Source organism: Somniosus microcephalus, chromosome 9 (assembly GCF_052327205.1).
Source record: "Somniosus microcephalus isolate GS21.2 chromosome 9, FLI_Smic_1.0, whole genome shotgun sequence".
NCBI classification, from domain to species: Eukaryota; Metazoa; Chordata; class Chondrichthyes; order Squaliformes; family Somniosidae; genus Somniosus; species Somniosus microcephalus.
The window spans coordinates 81629624-81649548 of NC_140995.1; the positions used below are offsets into that span (position 1 = coordinate 81629624).

General features: G+C 44.7%; 1 protein-coding gene across 3 annotated transcripts in view; it reads left to right on the top strand.

Annotated features, from left to right (window-relative positions):
- Positions 1 to 19925, top strand: part of atad2b (ATPase family AAA domain containing 2B) — a 191736-nt gene that overhangs the window by 54820 nt on the left and 116991 nt on the right. For all 3 annotated transcript variants that reach the window (XM_085996813.1, XM_085996814.1, XM_085996815.1), the window contains one exon: positions 7710 to 7818. In XM_085996813.1, the coding sequence (XP_085852939.1) occupies positions 7710 to 7818 (109 nt within the window). The remainder of the gene's footprint in view (positions 1 to 7709; positions 7819 to 19925) is intronic.

The window sequence follows — 19925 nt, forward strand, 5'->3', positions numbered from 1 at the left end:
AGTTGTGCTGTAGTTCTTTTATTAAGCAGCATTTAAGATATATTTTCCTTTTTTTTTATGGCTGTCTATATGCAATGGGTTTCACTTGACTAAACAGCCAAAATGGGAGAAGTCAGCCTTTGCTTAATAATTCAAATGTTTACCATGTTGTCAGAAGAAGGTGTCATGCATAAATCAAGACGACAGAAATTGGAGGGCCTGTAATAAAGAAGAAAGAACTTCTACAAAAAGTTCCCATCAATAGTTCCCACTGTCAAAGGGGCTTTTTATTGCAACCAGTTGAAAGGTGACATTCACAGAATCACAGAAACCCCACAGTGCAGATAGAAGCCATTTCGGCCCATCGAGCCTGCACCGACACATATCCCACCCTATCCCCGTAACCCCACGTATTTAATCCCCCTAACACTAAGGGTCAATTTATCATAGCCAATCAACCTAACCCGCACATCTTTGGACTGTGGGAGGAAACCGGAGCACCCGGAGGAAACCCACGCAAACACTGGGAGAATGTGCAAACTCCACACAGACAGTCGCCCGAGGCCGGATTCGAACCCGGGTCCCTGGCGCTGTGAGGCAACAGTGCTAACCACTATGTCACCGTGCTGCCATCTACATTGGTAGATAGAGTCATAGAGTTATACAGCACGGATAGAGGCCCTTCGGCCCATCGTGTCCGTGCCGGCCATCAAGCCCTGTCTAATCTAATCCCATATTCCAGCATTTGGTCCGTAGCCTTGTATGTTATGGCATTTCAAGTGCTCATCCAAATGCTTCTTCAATGTTGTGAGGGTTCCTGCCTCCACAACCCTTTCAGGCAGTGAGTTCCAGACTCCAACCACCCTCTGGGTGGAAAAAGTTCTTTCTCAAATCCCCTCTAAACTTCTCGCCCCCGCCCTTTACCTTGAATCTATGCCCCCTAGTTATTGACCCTTCTACTAAGGGAAAAAGCTCCTCAGTATCCATCCTATCTATGCCCCTCATAATTTTGTACACCTCAATCATGTCCCCCCTCAGCCTCCTCTGCTCCAAGGAAAACAAACCCAATCTGCCCAGTCTTTCTTCATAGCTGAAGCGCTCCAGCCCTGGTAACATCCTGGTGAATCTCCTCTGCACCCTCTCCAAAGCGATCACATCCTTCCTGTAGTGTGGCGACCAGAACTGCACACAGTATTCCAGCTGTGGCCTAACCAGTGTTTTATACAGCTCCATCATAACCTCCTTGCTCTTGCCTTCATTAGCCGAGGCATAGAATATAAGTATCCCATATGCCTTTTTTACCACCTTATCCACCTGTTCCGCCGCCTTCAGGGATCTGTGTACTTGCACACCCAGATCCCTCTGCACCTCCGTCTTGCCTAGGGTCTTACCATTCATTGTGTATTCCCTTGCCTTGTTAGTCCCCCCAAAGTGCATCACCTCGCACTTTTCCGGGTTAAATTCCATTTGCCACTGTTCCGCCCATCTGACCAACACATCTATATCGTCCTGCAGACTGAGGCTACCCTCCTCGCTATTTACCACCCTACCAATTTTTGTATCATTCGCGAACTTGCTGATCATACCTTTTACATTCATATCCAAGTCATTAATGTAGACCACAAACAGCAAGGGACCCAGCACCGATCCCTGTGGCACCCCACTGGCCACAGGCTTCCAGTCACAAAAACAACCTTCGACCATCACCTTCTGCCACTAAGCCAGTTTTGTATCCAATGTGCCAAGGCACCCTGGATTCCATGGGCTCTTACCTTCTTGACCAGTCTCCTGTGCGGGACTTTATCGAAGGCCTTACTGAAATCCATGTATACCACATCCACTGCGTTACCCTCATCCACACACCTAGTCACCCCCTCAAAAAATTCAATAAAATTAGTCAGACATGATCTTCCCTTGACAAAGCCATGTTGACTATCCCTGATTAATCCTTGTCTCTCCAAGTGGAGACTAATTTTGTCCCTCAGAATTTTTTCCAATAATTTTCCTACCACTGATGTTAGGCTCACTGGCCTGTAGTTCCCCGCTTTTTCCCTACTTCCCTTCTTGAATAATGGTACTACATTAGCGGTTCTCCAGTCCTCTGGCACATCCCCTGTGGCCAGAGAGGTCCTGAATATATGTGTTAGAGCCCCCGCAATCTCTCCCTTTGCCTCACACAGCAGCCTGGGATACATTTCATCCGGGCCTGGGGATCTATCCATTTTTAGGCCTGCTAAAACCGCCAATACCTCCTCCCTCTCGATGTTAATATGTTCGAGCATATCACAGTCCCCCCCGCCCTATTTCTATGTCTACATCGTCGTCCTCCATAGTGAAAACAGATGCAAAAAATTCATTTAGAACCCCTCCTACATCTTCTGGCTCCACACACAGATTGCCACTTTTGTCCCTAATGGGCCCTATTTTTTCCCTAGTTATCCTCTTACCCTTAATATACTTATAAAACATCTTAGGATTTTCCTTTATTTTGCTCGCCAGTGTTATTTCATGGCCCCTCCTTGATCTCCTAATTTCTTTTTTAAGTATCCCCCTGCACTTTTTGTACTCCTCTAGGGCTTCCTCCGTCTTTAGCCTTTTGTATCTGCCAAAAGCCCTCCTTTTTTTCCTAATCCATTCTCGTATATCCCCTGACATCCAAGGTTCCTTGTGGTTTTTGGAACCACCCTTGACCTTTACGGGAACATGTTGCCATTGTATGATCTCAATCTCCCTTCTGAAAGCCTCCCATTGCTCCGATGTGGATTTTCCTACAAATGGCTGATCCCAGTCCATTTTGGCCAGATCCTGCCTTATCCTATTAAAATCGGCCTTCCCCCAATTTAGAACCTTTATTTCCGGCCCATCCCTGTCCTTTTCCATGACCACCTTTAAATCTCACCATATTATGGTCACTGTCACCAAAGTGCTCACCTACTAGCACTTTTTCCACTTGGCCGGCCACATTCCCTAGAATTAGGTCCAGTACTGCCCCCTCTCTTGTAGGACTTTCTACATGCTGGCTCAAAAAGCTCTCCTGGATGCACTTTAAGAATTCTACACCCTCTGAGCCTTTCACACTTTGACTATCCCAGTTAATATTGGGGAAGTTGAAATCCCCCACTATTATTACCCTATTACTTTTGCACTTCTCTGAGATTTGCCTACATATCTGTTCCTCTATCTCCCCCTGACTGTTTGGAGGCCTATAGTACACTCCCAGCAAAGTGCTTGCCCCCTTTTTGTTTTTAAGCTCCACCCATATGGCCTCATTAGAGGAACCTGCTAATATATCATCCCTCCTTACTGCAGTAATTGACTCCTTAATTAATATTGCGACACCCCTTCCTCTTTTACCTCCCCCTCTGTCTCGCCTGAAGATTCTGTACCCCGGAATATTGAGCTGCCAGTCTTGCCCCTCCCTCAACCATGTCTCCGTGATAGCAACAATATCATACTCCCATGTGTTTATCAACACCTTCAGTTCATCCACCTTATTTGCAAGACTCCTTGCATTAAAATAGATGCCATCCAGCCTTGCCCTTATATATTTGCCCTGTCTACCAAGCTGACTTGTTTTTTTCTCTATAATTGGCAGCACATCACCCCCTATTTCAGCTCCCCTCTGTATCCCATCCCCCTGCCAAGTTAGTTTAAACCCCCCCTGTTTGGAAGCAGGTCATCTGGCTGCACACTTGGCTTTAAAATAATTTTTGTATGAAATACCTCAGAACTAAATGTATTTTATATATGGTTACTATATATTAGCACAATATAGTGTCTTTCATGCACTACAGAAATCGCCAACAACTTTCTATCAGGCCAATGCTTTATCAATAGATTCATATTAGTATCTGAGGGGATTTCAAATTTTTGGTAAAATGGAGAGGAGTAAAAGTGTGTTGAAATCTTCTAAACCTACTGAGTCATTAATCTGTGTTGATAGCTGTTTCTGTTACTAATTTAATCCCATATGTGGACATATAAAATCATTGATTTTAAACAGCTGATCCATGTGAGCTGCAGCAAGTTTTCATTTCTGGGAACTATTCATGGGAACTTTGTGTAAAAGTTCTTTCTCCTGTATTAAATGGAGTGCCAGCAATATTGGTTTTACCCTAGACTTTGGTTCAAATAATTTCCTTTTATTACAGTAAGTTATGGACATTTGCTCTTGCATTGCTGAGACTTGAGAACTATTCCAGCCCAGACTTGTATGCTTGCAAGTATCTTCTGGCTGTAAGAGTCCAATGTGAAATGAGTTTGGGCAGCTGTAATCTCACTCTTGGTTGGCACATGTCCACAGCATAAAACAGCACATAATTCAGCACTAATTGACACTAAAATGTTAAGGGCAGAGTTAGTCACTGGAACCATTTCCCATATTTCTGACTATTCAGTAAGAGATGACTTTCTGAAATTGGTTTTAAAGTACTCATTTTTGGTAGGACAGAGAGGACGTAATACCGCTATATGCCCAAATTGGTAAAATGTTCCATTTTCAACATTGAGGACAAAGAAATCCCTGATTTGAAAAGTCACATTATATAATATGTTGTGGTTGTTGACTTTATATTTATCCAATTAAACATTGTAAAACACAACTTTTTCACTCATCTGTTGATTCAGTTGACTCATAAATATACAATTTATAGCCACTGTTTAATACATTCACTATCTTATGCTACTATAATCTTCCCTGCTGTAGCCTGTTTGCAATCTTCTTAACAGTAGGATGTCTGCTAGTAGTGATGCTAAGTGGCTTCTTTAGTATTAATTAAACCAATTCTTTGAAAGCAAGAACTTGCATCTATATGGTGTCTCATGTCCTCAGGACATCCTAAAGCACTTTGCAGCCAGTAGATTATTTTGAAGTGCAATCACTGTTATGTTAGCACACATGGCAGTCAATTTGCATGCAGCAAGGGTACACACACGACAAATGAATAAATGACCAGATAATCATTCAAAAGACAGCACGTCCTCTGTGCTGCACTCAAGTATCTATAGATTCTGTCAAGTCAGGCTTGAATCCACAACCTTTTGACTGAGGTGAAAATGTAACTAACTAACTGAGCTAAGCTGATGCTGAGTAGCAAACAGTCTGGATTTATTTATCTTTAATGTCACAATGTAGAATCTTTTTTATTTAAAACACATTCTTGTGTTAATTTGTTGTCTATCAAGTTTGTGTATCAGTTTCCTTCTTTGGTTAAATCCTTGTTGTTTTTCTTTCAAGTTGATTATTTTTGCTGTTTTTACTTTTGTTTGCCAAATCTATCTGTACAATTTCAACTTTCTCCCCACTCTCTTGCTACCAAAAAAAATTCTATTCAATCATGTTCCAGCATGCACACATTCTGAGATAACTGTAATTAAATCCTGGCTCCGAGGAAAGCTGTTGCTTTAAATTTTTATTCCTACTAATTGGTCTCCTGTGGCATTGCACATGGGGAGTCAAGGTCAAGTGCAGTATTCAGGCCAAGCACTAATAGAGGGTGAGGGGAATAACTGCACCCAGATGGAGGAGGCAGAGGGAAGGGGAGGTGGATGAGGAGGGAGTGGAGAAGGATGGGAATGGGGAGAAGAAAGGAGGGTGAGTGAAGTGGATGGAAGGGGGCGAGGAGGGTGATTAAGGGGAATGGGAACAGAGAAGGGAAAGAAGAAAAGGACAGTGGGGGAGGAGAATAGGGTTGGGGATGTTTGATGCTCCATGGGGCAGGGTGGGCAGTCTGCAAGGGACTATTTCTCTGATCAATGGAGGGGAGAAATGCTATTCAGTGGGAAGGGGTGGCCAGGGTACAATGTTAATGAGTGGGATTGTGAGCAGGGGCCATAAAATTGCTCATGAAGGGAGGATTCCGCAATAAGGAGGGCACAAAGGGAAAATGGCTGCTCATTGAATAGGAGCTAAGCAAGGGCTAGAATTCTATTCGGTCTGGAAGAATAGTGAACACAATGCTACTTCGTATTGGGAAGGAAAGGCAAAGACCGAAATATTGTGATGTAGGGGAAGGTGCAATATTTGAGTGGAGTTGCGATGTAGGGGAAGGTGCAATATTTGAGTGGGGTTGCGAGCAGGTATGGTAAATGGGCTTATTTGTGAGGAGGGACCAGGTGAAATCTTGTAATGCGCGATGCAGGGAGTGTTAAGTTACAGTATGGCTAAGTGGGGAGGGAAGGAATTGTGGTTTGCTGCCACTGGACCAAAGTTGTTTTTTGAAATTTACTTCGGAGCTATCGTGGCTTTTGATGGGGAGACTGGTCTAACCAATGGCAGAGGAGGTTGCCGATTAGGTTTACAAGTAGGTGGGACTGTGGAAAGAATGCATCAAGGCCCACAGGTGTGGATGGTGTGACTTGTACAGCAGGCCCACAGAAAGTGGAGAGTGCATCAGGTGTGCACTTGGACACGTTGAGTATACTCGAGGCTGAGACATTTTTGGACTCTAGGGGAATCGAGGGATATGGAGATAGGGCGGGAAAGTGGAGTTGAGGTTGAAGATCAGCCATGACCTTATTGAATGGCAGAGCAGGCTCGAGGGGCCTTATGGCCTACTCCTGCTCCTATTTCTTAATGTTATGTGGAGGGAGTGAGGCAGTGGAGTGAGAAAGCTGGGCAGACTATTGGGCTTACCCATACCAATATGGCTTCTGGTTGAGAGAATGATGCTTCAAAGAAATAAGCTGTTCCACAGTGACAGTAGGTGACTTTATATTTATCAATGATCAGATTCAACATTGTAAAATGCAGTGCAACTGCTTTCAGACTCGCCCTTTGTAACCATTAGCTCTCACTATACTATATTAGCTCTTTCAACGGCTGATATATTATGGATATTTAACATTGAAAACCTTATCACAGTGCTATCTATAGGCATTATTGGTATGCAAGTAAATGTTGACACATTTATAATGCATCTTATCATTGACATAAGACTTTTCAATGTATTTTCAAATGGAATGTTGAGACCCACTCAATGATTTTAATATATAATAGATTAGTTCTTGGGATGTGGGCTTCCCTGAGAAGGTGGTGGGTCGTCTTCCTGAATCACTGGTTCGTGGAAATAGTTTTGACAACTGAGTAGCTGGCTCATCCACTTCAAAGGGCATTAAGAGTCAGTCATGTACTGTGGGACTGGAGTCAAGTGGTAGAAGTCAAGTAGTTTCCTTCCCTGAAGGACATCAGTGAACCAGTTCATTTTTTATGACAATCCAGCAATTTCTATGGTAATTTTTTCTGGTTCCAGCCCACAAGTTACTAGATATTGTTGAATTCACTTTCACAACTTGCCATGGTGTGATTGCTTGTCCAGCACCATAACCACAAAACTTGTATGCTTCTGGGAATAAAATGCACAAAGATTACTGCACAACTTGCAATTTCATTTACAGCATACTTGTGTAGAGATGTTTGGGCTTTCACAAGCCTAACTGACCTGCACATTCTGCCTGGCTCCTCTGTTTATTTAAGTTCTTTCTTTAATAAAAATCAAACTTGTTATTCGAACATCCAACCTTGCTACCTGCAGATTCCAAGTCTCAACCCAGTACCCACCATTTTGCAAGCCTTGGCGCTGGGGACTATCTGGATCTGTCTTTCCGCACCTGCCCTCCGGACACAGCCTGACCTCCTCCTAGGCCTGTTATGATTTTTTAAAATCATAATAGAAAAGATTACATTTTGAAATCATTAACTACTGTTTAATTTTTGTATTTTATTAATCTAGCACTGCAGAAGCTGTTTTGCAAGAAATGGATAATATCACAAGTAACATTAGGCAAAACAGAAGACCAGGAGAAGTGGAGCGTCTCCGAATGTGGGCAGATACAGAGTTTGTGAGTATCTGTTATTTTTGAATCAGCAGAGTGATCATTCTGAAGATGTAGCTCGCCACAAAAAAACTACAAATGTGATTTAAAATTGTTGTAGTATTTGAATACTTAAAGCAGATGGTAAGTGCAGAATGGAGAGTACTTCCCATCTATAAATACTCCACCATACGTGCATATAATGCTTAATTTCTGTAGGATAGGAGTTTTTTTAATAACCTTTCCCTATGCAAAATACAATTTTGGAACTTGACTCAGTGGGGAAGCTGCTCAGTTGATGGCAGAAAATGGACATTATAGGAGGAGACTTCAAATGTGATATACTTGGTGGCTAACATCACATCAGTAGCTCCCTGCTGAGTATGGAGACCTGAACTGGTAGGTCTTTGTCGTGGAGGAAATGACACTTAAATTTAAGGGCCCATACACACCTGTAGGGACATCGGAAATGCCGGTTTCAGGCATGCGAAGCGCTTCCACTGAAAACCGTCATTTCCGACCTGTCGAGAATCCTCTTGACAGATCGGACGCCTGCCCTGGTGAAAGGCATCTGCGGGTGGAGAGTTCCGCTTTCTACAGAACCTCCGCCCGCTGAAATCACTTAAAAATCTTACGCCTGGTAAAAGCAGGCGTAAGGCCTGCTTTTACCAGCATAAAAGAGTTTAAAAAAGTTTTAAAAAAAATTCACTCATTTACAATTTAAAAATACTTTTTAAAAAAGGTAAGTTTATTTTTAGCCCCATAAAAAGCTTTAATTTTTTCAAAAAATTTAATTTTTGTTTAAAATACTTAATGTAATTTTAACTCATATTTTAATTTAATGTTTTAGTGTCATTTTTCAATGATCCCCATTCATATTTTTGACAGGTCTATCTCGGTCAGTGTTTGTAGGTATATAGAACATGTTCTATCTGAATTTTTTTAAAGAATGATATTTATGCAGTTGTGTTTGGTGATACCTACAGATGAATGAATCCCGAAGAACTGCATTTTCGAATCCTATTTTAGAATGTAACTGCATTTTCATGCATAGTCGGGCATCAAAAAAAGCACTCTAGCATTTCTGCATTATTTCTATTCTGTATAAATTTTAAAACTACAATTTTGATTGACTAACCCGAAAGTATTTCCCAAAAGAATTCAAATGTTAAAACAGTTTACTCCAATTGCTTGTATTGTCTTGTACGGTTGAAGGTTTCAGTTGCTGATGTGGATCGGATCAAAAGCCTAGACTGAAGCCTGTATTTAATACTGATGGCTTCCATATTCTGATCTGCTATTTGTTAGTTGCAGTTGGTTCACTCTGTTTTATACTGCTTCCTATAGTGGACAGCTCCTGCCTAATTTAATTTATACACCTTGAGAGTCACGCAAGTTACAACTGCTTGATCAGCTTCTAGCTCACAGCATTTACTACCTAATCAAGCCACCGCTTACAGCTGATTGCCTGCTAATTGCCACTGGCCTGCAGTTATGCCTACATTCTTGTTGTTTCAATATTGCTGCTTCACACATTTTCAACACAATTGCAAACCCCAGCCCTGCTTACATGAGTATCACAGTACATGTTGTATGACAAGTTACAACATTGTCACTGAATATATTTAAAGTCTATTTTTCTTCGATCTCATGATGCTCGAGTGGTTAAGTGTCCAGTCTGATGTGGTACTGAGCCAGAAATGTATGCGGTTTGATCCTAGTTTTTGCTGAGTTAACTGATTTCACCCAGGGACACAGGGATTGCAATTGACTTCCGCACTTGTGTGTTCGAGAGGGAAGAGAAAGAAAATCCAAAATAAATAGCCAGACCCCTGCTGAAAAGTACATGTTGGCCGCTGACCTAATTGGATCAGCTGTGATGACTCATGGTCCAAAGGTTTGCTGACACTGAGGGGTCAAACCTGGGACCGAGCCATCTTATATGGCTCAGTGCTGCATGTGGTGTATTTGATGAGCCAGAATCAATGTTTCTTTTTAGTTTATACCATTTTAAATGCATGATCATGTTCTGTAATTGCATAACTAAATGATTACTAAAAACTGTTCTGGTGCTGTCGGTAAATTTGGTGCTCTTAAGTTGCTTCTGTTCCATCAATTAATTAAAATGCATTAAAATAATTGCAAAAAATCACTGAGTTTATCAAGAAAGTACTTGGAAATTTAATATCTGAATTTTAAAAGCTTATATTGACTTCTAGAATATTCTCAATTCAGTAGTGACTTCCTGTATTCACACTGTCCAACCTCTGCATTGCACTATTAACTCTCTTACTCTGTCAGCTGAATATAATTAGTATTAGATAAAAACTAAATTATGCAAGTGAATGTTTGTGATAGATACTATGAATTGTCATACCTGTGGCGTACCTTTTGCTTCGAGGGGTTTTTACTATTTACACAGCTCAACAATGGTCTCAATGCTGGACAAAACCGTGCAAAATTTATAGTAACGTAATCATAATGACACTTTCAAGTCTTGGACAGTCAGTACATTTATCTGATAAAAAGGTCTGTTGCAATCATCAAGTTCTACATGCTGAAGTGTCAGCATTGCCATATATATTAAAGCATGTTGTTGATGTACTATAGGGGAGAAAGGGAGTGACTTCAAAATTGCAAATAGGTTGTACAGTACTTAAAATTGCAGGAATGTTCTGTTCTCTAACTTCTACTGTCACCTTGATTACCGGAGAAAACAGCCCCCGCTTCTCCCCCAATCTATGTAATCAGCAGTTACTCACAGTGACTTGCATTTGTTTTCCGTGACGAGGTTTAGAAATAGCAGTTTAGAGAAGCACCTAAATGCCTCCAGCTTCCTGTTTTGGATCTTCAGGTGGCTGTGGAGCATCTGTTTTCCAGAAGGACTGAAAAATTCTAACAATTCCAGATTAAGTAGAAGTAACATTGCTGGATTATTTAGCTGTTGATGATTTGTTCTCTACTTTAATTAAAACCTCTTTTTCTGCTTGCTAATGCTCAGCAGTAACTTGGATATGGTGGTGATGTGATATTTCGTCACACTTGTGCTCGAAATCTGCAACACGATGGGAAAGATAAAAATAAAATAGTTGTCATTAATCTTAGTATGTGAATGAAGCAAGAGTCTAAATTAAGTGAAAATTAGCACGCTCATCAGGTAACTCATAGTCATAACGGCACAGAAGGAAGCCATTCGGCCCATCGAGTTCGTGCCAGCTCTCTGCAGAACAATCCAGTCAGTCCCATTCCCCCGCTCTGTCCCCGTCGCCCTGCAAATTTATTTCCCTCAAGTGCCTATCCAGTCTCCCCTTGAAAACATTGTGTGTGTCCACTTCCACCACTTTCGTCGGCAGCGAATTCCAGGTCCTCACCACTCGCTGCGTAAAAAAAGTTTTTCCTCACATCCCCCCTGTATCTCTTGCCAAAACCTTAAATCTGTGTCCCCAGTCCTTGTACTAGTGGGAACAACCTTTCCCCGTCTAGCCTATCCAAACCTGTCATAAACTTGTACACCTCTATCAAATCATTCCTCAACCTCCTTTGCTCTAATGAAAACAAATCCAGCTTTTCCAACCTGTCCTTGTAGCTAAGATCCCCCATCCCTGGAACCATTCTGGTAAATCTCCTCTGCACCCTCTCAAGGTCCTTCACATTCTTCCTAAAGTGTGGTGACCAGAACTGGATGCAATACTCCAGTTGTGGCCTAACTAGCGCTTTATAAAGGTTCAGCATAACTTCTCTAGTTTTGTACTCAATACCTCTATTTATGAAGCCCAAGATCCCAATGCTTTGTTAACCACTGTCTCAGTATGTCCTGCCACCTCAAGGACCTATGAATATTAACTCCCAGGTTCCTCTGTTCCTGCACACTCTTTAAAACTGTGCCATTAAGTGTATATTGCCTCTCCTGTTCCTTCTATCAAAATGCATCACCTCACACTTCTCTATTAAATTCCATCTGCCACTTGTCTGCCCCTTCTGCTAGCCTTTCTATGTCCTGTTGCAGTCGGTTGGTATCATCCTCACTGTTTGCCACACCCCCAAGTTTGGTGTCATTGGCAAATTTAGAAATTCTACTTTGTATTCCAATATCCAGGTCATTTATATATCAAAAAAAGCAGTGGCCCCAGCACTGACCCTTGGGGAATACCACTGTCTACCATCCTCCAGTCTGAAATATAACCATTTACCACAACTCGCTGTTTTCTGTCCTAAGCCAATTCCTTATCTAAGCTGCCACTGACCCACGCAATCCATGAGCCTCAAATTTTGTTAACCAGCCTTCTATGTGGTACTTTGTCAAACGCCTTCTGAAAAGCCTTGTAGACAACATCCATTGCATTCCCTTCATCGATCCTCCCTGTTACTTCATCAAAAAATTCAATTAGATTAGTCAAACAGGATCTGCCTTTTATAAATCCATGTTGGCTCTACTTAATTAGCTTAAACCTCTCCAAGTGCCCGTTAATTTTTTCCTTGATTATTGTTTCTAAAACTTTACCCACCACGGATGTTAAACTGGCCGGCCTGTAGTTACTAGGATTGTCCTTGCACCCTTTCTTGAACAATGGTGTTACATTTGTCACTTTCCAATCCTCAGGCACCTCCCCCACATCTAGGGAAGATTGGAAAATTATGTCAAGCCCTTCCGCTATCTCCTCCCCCAATTCCCTGAGCAATCTGGGATGCAAGCCATCTGGACCAGGCGACCTGTCCACTCTAAGCATACCCAGCCTTTCTAGTACATCCTGTCTATCAATTTTCACCCCTTTCATTGCTTCTACCTTTTCCACTGCTACCAATATTTTCTCAGCATCCACCTCCTTAGTAAACACTGATACAAAGTACTCATTGAGTATTCTAGCCTTGCCCTGCGCCTCTAAGCATTTAACACCTTCGTTGTCGCTAATAGGCCCCACCCTGCCTCTTACTACCCGCTTACTGTTTACATGCCGGTAGAAGATTATTGGGTTCCCTTCTATGTTAACCGCCATTCTACTCTCATATTCTCTCTGCCAATCTTATTTTCAACTTCACTTCGCCTCTCAACTTACTGTAATTGGTCTCGTTCTCCCTTGAAGAATTCACCTGACATGCATCATACACCCTCTCTTTTTTGTTTCATCATCTTCTCAATCTCCCTCGTCATCCAAGGAGCCCTTGCTTTGGTTCCCTTACCCTTCCCTTTTGTTGGAATGTACCTAGCCTGTACTTGGAACATCTCCTCCTTAAAGATCTCCCATTGTTCCATTACAGTTTTTCCTGTCAGTCTTTGGTTCCATTTTACCCTGGCTAGATCCTTTCACATCCCATTGAAGTTAGCCCTATTCCAGTTTAGAAGTTCTACTCTAGATTGTTCCTTGCTCTTCTCCATTAGAGTCATAGAGTAATACAGCACGGATAGAGGCCCTTCGGCCCATCGTGTCCGCGCCGGCCATCAAGCCCTGTCTAATCTAATCCCATATTCCAGCATTTGGCCCGTAGCCTTGTATGCTATGGCATTTCAAGTGCACATCCAAATGCTAATCTAAATCATATGATACGATGATCACTTGTACCCAAGTGTTCTCCCATAGACATTTGGTCGACCGGGCTCACCTCAATCCCCAGCACCAGATCATGCAATGCCTCCTTCCTAGTTGGGCCAAGAACATACTGGTCAAGGAAATTCTCCTGAACACATTTCAGAAATCCCCCCCCCCCCCCCCTTTCCATTTACCCTAGCATTATCCCAATCGATATTTGGGTAATTAAAGTCCCCGATATCAACAATGTATAGCTCTTGCATATCTCTGCGATTTCCCTGCAGGTTTGCTCCTCTACCCCCTCTCACTATTTGGAGGCCTATAGAATACCCCCAATAGCATGATCATACCCTTTTTGCTCCTCAACTCTAACCAAATGGATTCTGTCCTTGTCCCCTCAAGAACATCCTCCCTTTCCAACACTACAATGTCTTCCTTAATCAGCACTGCCACTCCACCTCCCTTTTTTCCTTCCCTATCTTTTGTGAGCACCTTGTACCCTTGAATATTAAGTGCCTAGTCCTCACTTTTTAAGCCATGTTTCTGTTATTGCCACAACATCATATTGCCACACGGCTAATTGTGCTTGTAGCTCACCAACCTTATTCACCACACTTTGTGCGTAAACGCACATTTATTCTAAACCCATTTTTGAATTTTTCGTAGTCTTACTCTGCTCTTATCTAGTATGGTACTACTTCCGCCTCTAATACTACTTTCTTCTCTAGTACTATCCAACGCACTCTTTTATGCTCCTTATTCCTATTTTCTACTAATATGCTGGTGCCCAGCCCCTGCCAAGCTAGTTTAAACCCTCCCCAACAGCACTAGCAAACCTCCCCGTGAGAATATTGGTTCTGGCTCTGTTGAGGTGTAACCCGTCCGGCTTGTATAGGCCCCACCTTCCCCAGAAACTGTCCCACTGCCTCGGGAATCTAAAGTCCTCCCTCCTGCACCATCTCTCCAGCCACGCAGTCATCTGTTCTATCCTCCTATTCCTGTACTCGCTAGCACGTGGCACCGGGGGTAATCTGGAGATTACTACCTTTTGAGGTGCTGCTTTTTAATCTCTCTCCTAGCTCCCTAAACTCTGCCTGCAGGACCTCATCCCTCTTTCTGCCTATGTCGTTGGTATCGATATGGACAACGACCTCTGGCTGTTCACCCTCTCCCCTCACCCTCTCCCCTCAGAGTGTCCTGCAGTCGCTCAATGACATCCTTGACCCTGGCACCAGGGGGGCAACAAACCATCCTGGAGTCACATCTGCGGCCGCAGAAACGCCTGTCTGCTCCCCTAACTATCGAATCCCCTATCACTATTGCTCTTCTAGTCTCTTTCCCCCCCCCCCCAGTGCAGCTGAGCCACCCGTGGTGCCGTGCGCTTGTCTCTGGCTGCACTCCCCAGAGGAACCATCGCCCCCCCACCAGTACTCAACAGGTTGGAGAGCAAGATGCACTCTGGGGAGTTGTGCACTACCTGCCTGGTCGTCCCCTTCTGACTGGTGGCCACCCATTCCTTCTCTGCCTGCATACTCTTAATCTGCGGGGTGACCACCTCCAGAAACGTGCTATCCACGTAACTCTCAGCATCGCGGATGCACCACAGTGACTCCAGCTGCCGTTCAAGCTCTGAAACATGGATCTCGAGCTGCCATAGCTGGTGACACTTCCTGCACATGTGGTCGTCGAGGCTATGCGTAGCGTCCAGGACTTCCTACGTGTCACAGGATGTGCACTCCACAGGACTGAGCTGCCCTGCCATGCCTCTATTTAATAGACTAAGCTAAATTAGCAGAAATAAATTTAAAACTTAAAAAAAACACTCACCAGCTACTCTCCAATTGGCTCCTTCCCTTGTGCCGACGTCACTTTTTCTACTCTGACGTCACTCTTTCAGATTCTGCCTCTGTTGAGTTGCTGCCTCTCACTCTGGTCTCGCCCAGGTCCGCTGCCTCCTCTTCCGCTCTGCTCTTTATAGTGCCACTCCTCTTGCCGCTGATCTCACGCTCTTTATAGCGCCGCTGCTCCTCTCGCCACTAAAAATAAATGACTTTTATTTATCAGTTTCAAGATGGCCCCTGGGCTGAATGCTCCTTTCTGAGCTGCTCTTCTCTTCAACTGTATCCGTGGTCAGCCGTTGCCATATTTTGCCCTTTCTTCCCCCAATCTCCTTTCTCCCATTGCTTAAGATACCCTGCCTCTGATAGTGAAGGCATTTCAGCCCAAACTACAAGTTTAAAGCTACCCCTGCAGAGTCTACTGCCCATCTCCCGGCGTGCCTTTGTTCTCACTGAACTCTGCTGAAACTTGACTTCCATCACTAGATTTCTCGCGAACAGGACTTGGTTGCTCTACTGACTACATGGTTTGACTCGGCGGCTGTGGGGCTGCTCTGCTTTTCAGTCGCTTCAAGTCTTATGCTGCTATGCTGCTGAATTCTTTTGTCAAATTGGTATCCGATCTCCTGGACGTCTCTAGACATCTAGACTACGTTTCTGTTTTGAACTACTCTGGACATCTAGACTACGTTTCTCCGGGTGCTCCGGTTTCCTCCCACAGTCCAAAGATGTGCGGGTTAGGTTGATTGGCTATGATAAATTGACCCTTAGTGTTAGGGGGATTAAATACGTGGGGTTACAGGGATAGGGTGGGATATGTGTTGGTGTAGGGGTTACGGGGATCGGGTGGGATATGTGTCGGTGCAGGCTCGATGGGCCGAAATGGCCTCTATCTGCACTGTTGTGATTCTGTGATTCTGTGGACTACACTAACACTTAGCTGCTGTGTCTTTATCTCTGCTGCTAAAAGATTTTTACCTTTTAAACTGTGGCTGTGTCTCTGCGGAACTGGTTCTACTGGTTTTTCAGCTCTGCTGACTTCTAGTTAGCAGCTGCTGCTTCACTTGCTGCCCGGTGACGACTTCTACCGGTTTTCAGCTTTGCTGGCTTGCGGTTTTACTTTTCCCCCCGCCGCTTTGATCTACGGTGACTTCCAACTTGCGTCAATTTCACCATCATCTTTCTGCACCGCTACCGACTCTCATTCCTACGGCAACAACCTCCATCGTCGAACTCTCTACCCTTCAGATAGCTTCTGGATTTCACTCACCTGCTATGGACAGCGGTTCGTTGATGCTCCATGCCGGCCCCATCCTGCTTACGTCGGCTTTGCCCTTCCATGGGACCTCTGACTTTGACCCTGGTCTCCTTGCTATTGTCTCCAACATATTACCTGCTACCAGGAAATATGTATTCCATTAATTACTACATTTAAACAGGCCTATGTAACCTGAGCTTTTCCCGTGTCCATTCGCATGTGAACTTTGGCTGCTGTTCCAGACTCCAGCCATTCAATACTCTTCCACTTTTTCCCCTGTTTTCCTTTTCTCTCTATCCCTCCCTGACCGCGCTCTCCTGTTGTCATGCCTCCTTTCATCTCTCCTCTCTTGGATACTCTGCCCTCCCAAATCCCTACCTCAATCCTTCATTACTCTTCGACCTTCCTACCTCCTGCCGCCATCCCAGGCTTGACTCCCTCTTAGATAAGCCAGCAGCTTCCCTCTGTGCCTCCCTTGGCATCCAATGAAGGGCCCATCGAGGCACTCGTCGCTGCCTCCTTACGAGCAGCAACCCCAACTGTCCTATCCTGCTCCCTCGCCGACCTTCCCGCCCACTGGGAGAAAATCTTGCCAATCTCCTCCCCATCCAACTCATATCCTTCCTCCCCCCCCCCCCCCCCCCCCCCCCCAGTGCTGACCCTGTGGATGCTGGCAGTGGGGCAGCCATCACCGACCCTCTCCACATCTCCCTCCAGAATGTCTGTTCACTTGCGAACAAGGCCCTTGCCATCCATGAGCTTATCGTGGATGATTGCATCGTCATCTTGGCCTGACAGAAACTTGGTTGAGGGGTAATGACACCTTACCCTTAAATGAAGCCTCCCCCACCTGGCTATACCTCCACCACTTGCCCCGCTCAGACTGCCATGGTGGTGGTGTGGCTCTTCACCAAATCACACCTTGGCCTGTCCCCCTACTCCTCCGGCACTTTCTTCTCCTTTGAGCATCTCTCCTTATTCCACCCCTCTCGCCTCTCATTTAAAATTCTTGTTCTCTACCACCCACCCAAGTATCATAAAAATTTTATTACCGAGATATCTTCACTGCTTTCCCCCCTCAGCCTCTGCACCGAACGACTTCTCATCCTCAGTGATTTCAATCTCCATTTCAATTAATCATGCTCTCCTCTGAGTTCACCAGCCTCCTATCCTCCCTTAATCTCTCCCACCATGTAAAAACCCCAAATCATATTCATGGCCACCCCCTCGACCTTGCCATCTTGTGGCCTCGCTACTCCCATCATGTCGATCTCCGATAAGACCATCTCTGAGCACTTCCTCGTATCGCTCTCCACCCACATCCCCCTTCCACCCCCCAACCCTAGTTCCTTCTGTGTCCGTCCCTGGAAAAAACTCTCGCCCAACTCTCTTACAACTGCACTTATGAAATTCCAATTGTCCAGCCTTTGGCCCTCCATTCACCATGGCATTTCTGCAGCTACCGATCTGTTGAACCACACCCTCACCACCATCTTTGATGCCCTAGTCCCTATTAAAACAATTACTCTCTCTCACCCTGGCCATTCCCCCTGGTATGGCCCTCCTCTTCGCTCCCTTAAGTCCAAGGGACGCAGACTTGAACGGATATGGCGGACAACTGGTTTAGCCATTCACTGCCAGATCTGGCTGAAACTCATAAAGCATTATCAGGTCCTGCTCTCGTCTGCCAAAATTGCTCACTATTACAGAATCATTCTGGAATCCAAAGATAAACCCAGGCTTCTATTCTCCACTGCTAACCGTCTTCTTAAACCCCTCTCCACTGTCTCCTTCGCCCTCACCTCTGACAACAAGTGTGAGGAGCTCATGGACTACTTTGTCTCTAAGATTGACACCATCCGATCAGCTGCCTCTGCCACTTCCCTTCCTTCCCCTAGCCCACCGGGCCAAACTTCCTCTAAGGTTCTCCCCTGCCCTAGCCCTGAACTTGCATCTTTCTCCAGCTCTCTCCGATCTCCCCTCATGACCTCGCCACACTCTTCTTGTCCATGAGACCCACTTACTGCTCCTTTGACTCTGACTCTATTCCCACCAAACTGCTGACCACCCAACTTCTTTTTCTGGCTCCCATGTTAGCTGACATTGTTAACGGTTCTCTCTCCTCGGGTACTGTCTCCCTCAAATGTGCCATCATCACCCCTCTCCTCAAAAAAACAACCCTTGAGCCCTCCGTCCTTGCAAACTACCGCCCCATCTCCAACCTCCTTTTCTTCTCCAAAATCCTTGAATGTGTTGTCGCCTCCCAAATCCATGCCCATCTTTCCTGCAATTCCATGTTTGAATCCTTCCAATCAGGTTTCCAACCTTACCACAGTACCGAAATGGCTCTCATCAAAGTCACAAATGACATCCTTTGTGACTGTGACATAGGTAAATTATCCCTCCTCGTCCTTCTTGACTTGTCTGCAGCCTTTGACACGGTTGAACACTCCATTCTTCTCCACCGTCGTCCAGCTGGGTGGGACTGCATTCACCTGGTTCCATTCTTATCTATCTCATCGTAGCCAGAGAATCACCTGCAATGGCTTCTCTTCCCACTCCCGCATCGTTACCTCTGGTGTCCCCCAAGGATCTATTCGTGTCCCCCAAGGATCTATTCTTGGCCCCCTCCTATTTCTCATCTACATGCTGCCACTTGGCGATATCATCCTAAAACACAGCGTGAATTTCCACATGTACACTGACGACACCCAGCTCTACCTCACCACCACTTCTCTCGATTCCTCCATGGTCTCTAAATTGTTAGACTGCTTGCCTGACATCCAGTTCTGGATGAGCAGAAATGTTCTCAAATTAAATATTGTGAAAACCGAAGCCATTGTTTCGGTCTTTGCCACAAACTCCGTTCCTTAGCCACTGACTCCGTCCCTCTCCCTAACATCTGTCTGAGTCTGAACCACACTGTTCGCAACCTTGGTGTCATATTTGACCCGGAAATGAGCTTCCGACCACATATCCATAGCACAACTAAGACCGCCTATTTCCACCACCGTAACGTTGCCCGTCTCCGCCCTTGCCGTAGCTCATCCATACCTTTGTTACCTCTAGACTTGACTCTTCCAAAGCACTCCTGGTTGGCCTCCCACATTCTGCCCCACATAAACTTGAGGTGATCCAAAACTTGGCTGCTCGTGTCCTAACTTGCACCAAGTCCTGTTCACCCATCACCCCTGTGCTCGCTGACCTATATTGGCTTCTGGTTAAGCAACGCCTCGATTTCAAAATTCTCATCCTTGTTTTCAAATCCCTCCATGGCCTTGCTCCTCCCTATCTCTGTAATCTCCTCCAGCCCCGCAACCCCCAGAGATACCTGCACTCCTCTAACTCTGTCCTCTTGAGCATCCCTGATTATAATCGCTCAACCATTGGTGGCTGTGCCTTCTGTTGACTAGGCCCTAAGCTCTGGAATTCCCTGCCTAAACCTCTCCGCCTCACCACCCCTCTTTCCTCCTTTAAGACGCTCTTTAAAACCTACTTCTTTGACCAAGCTTT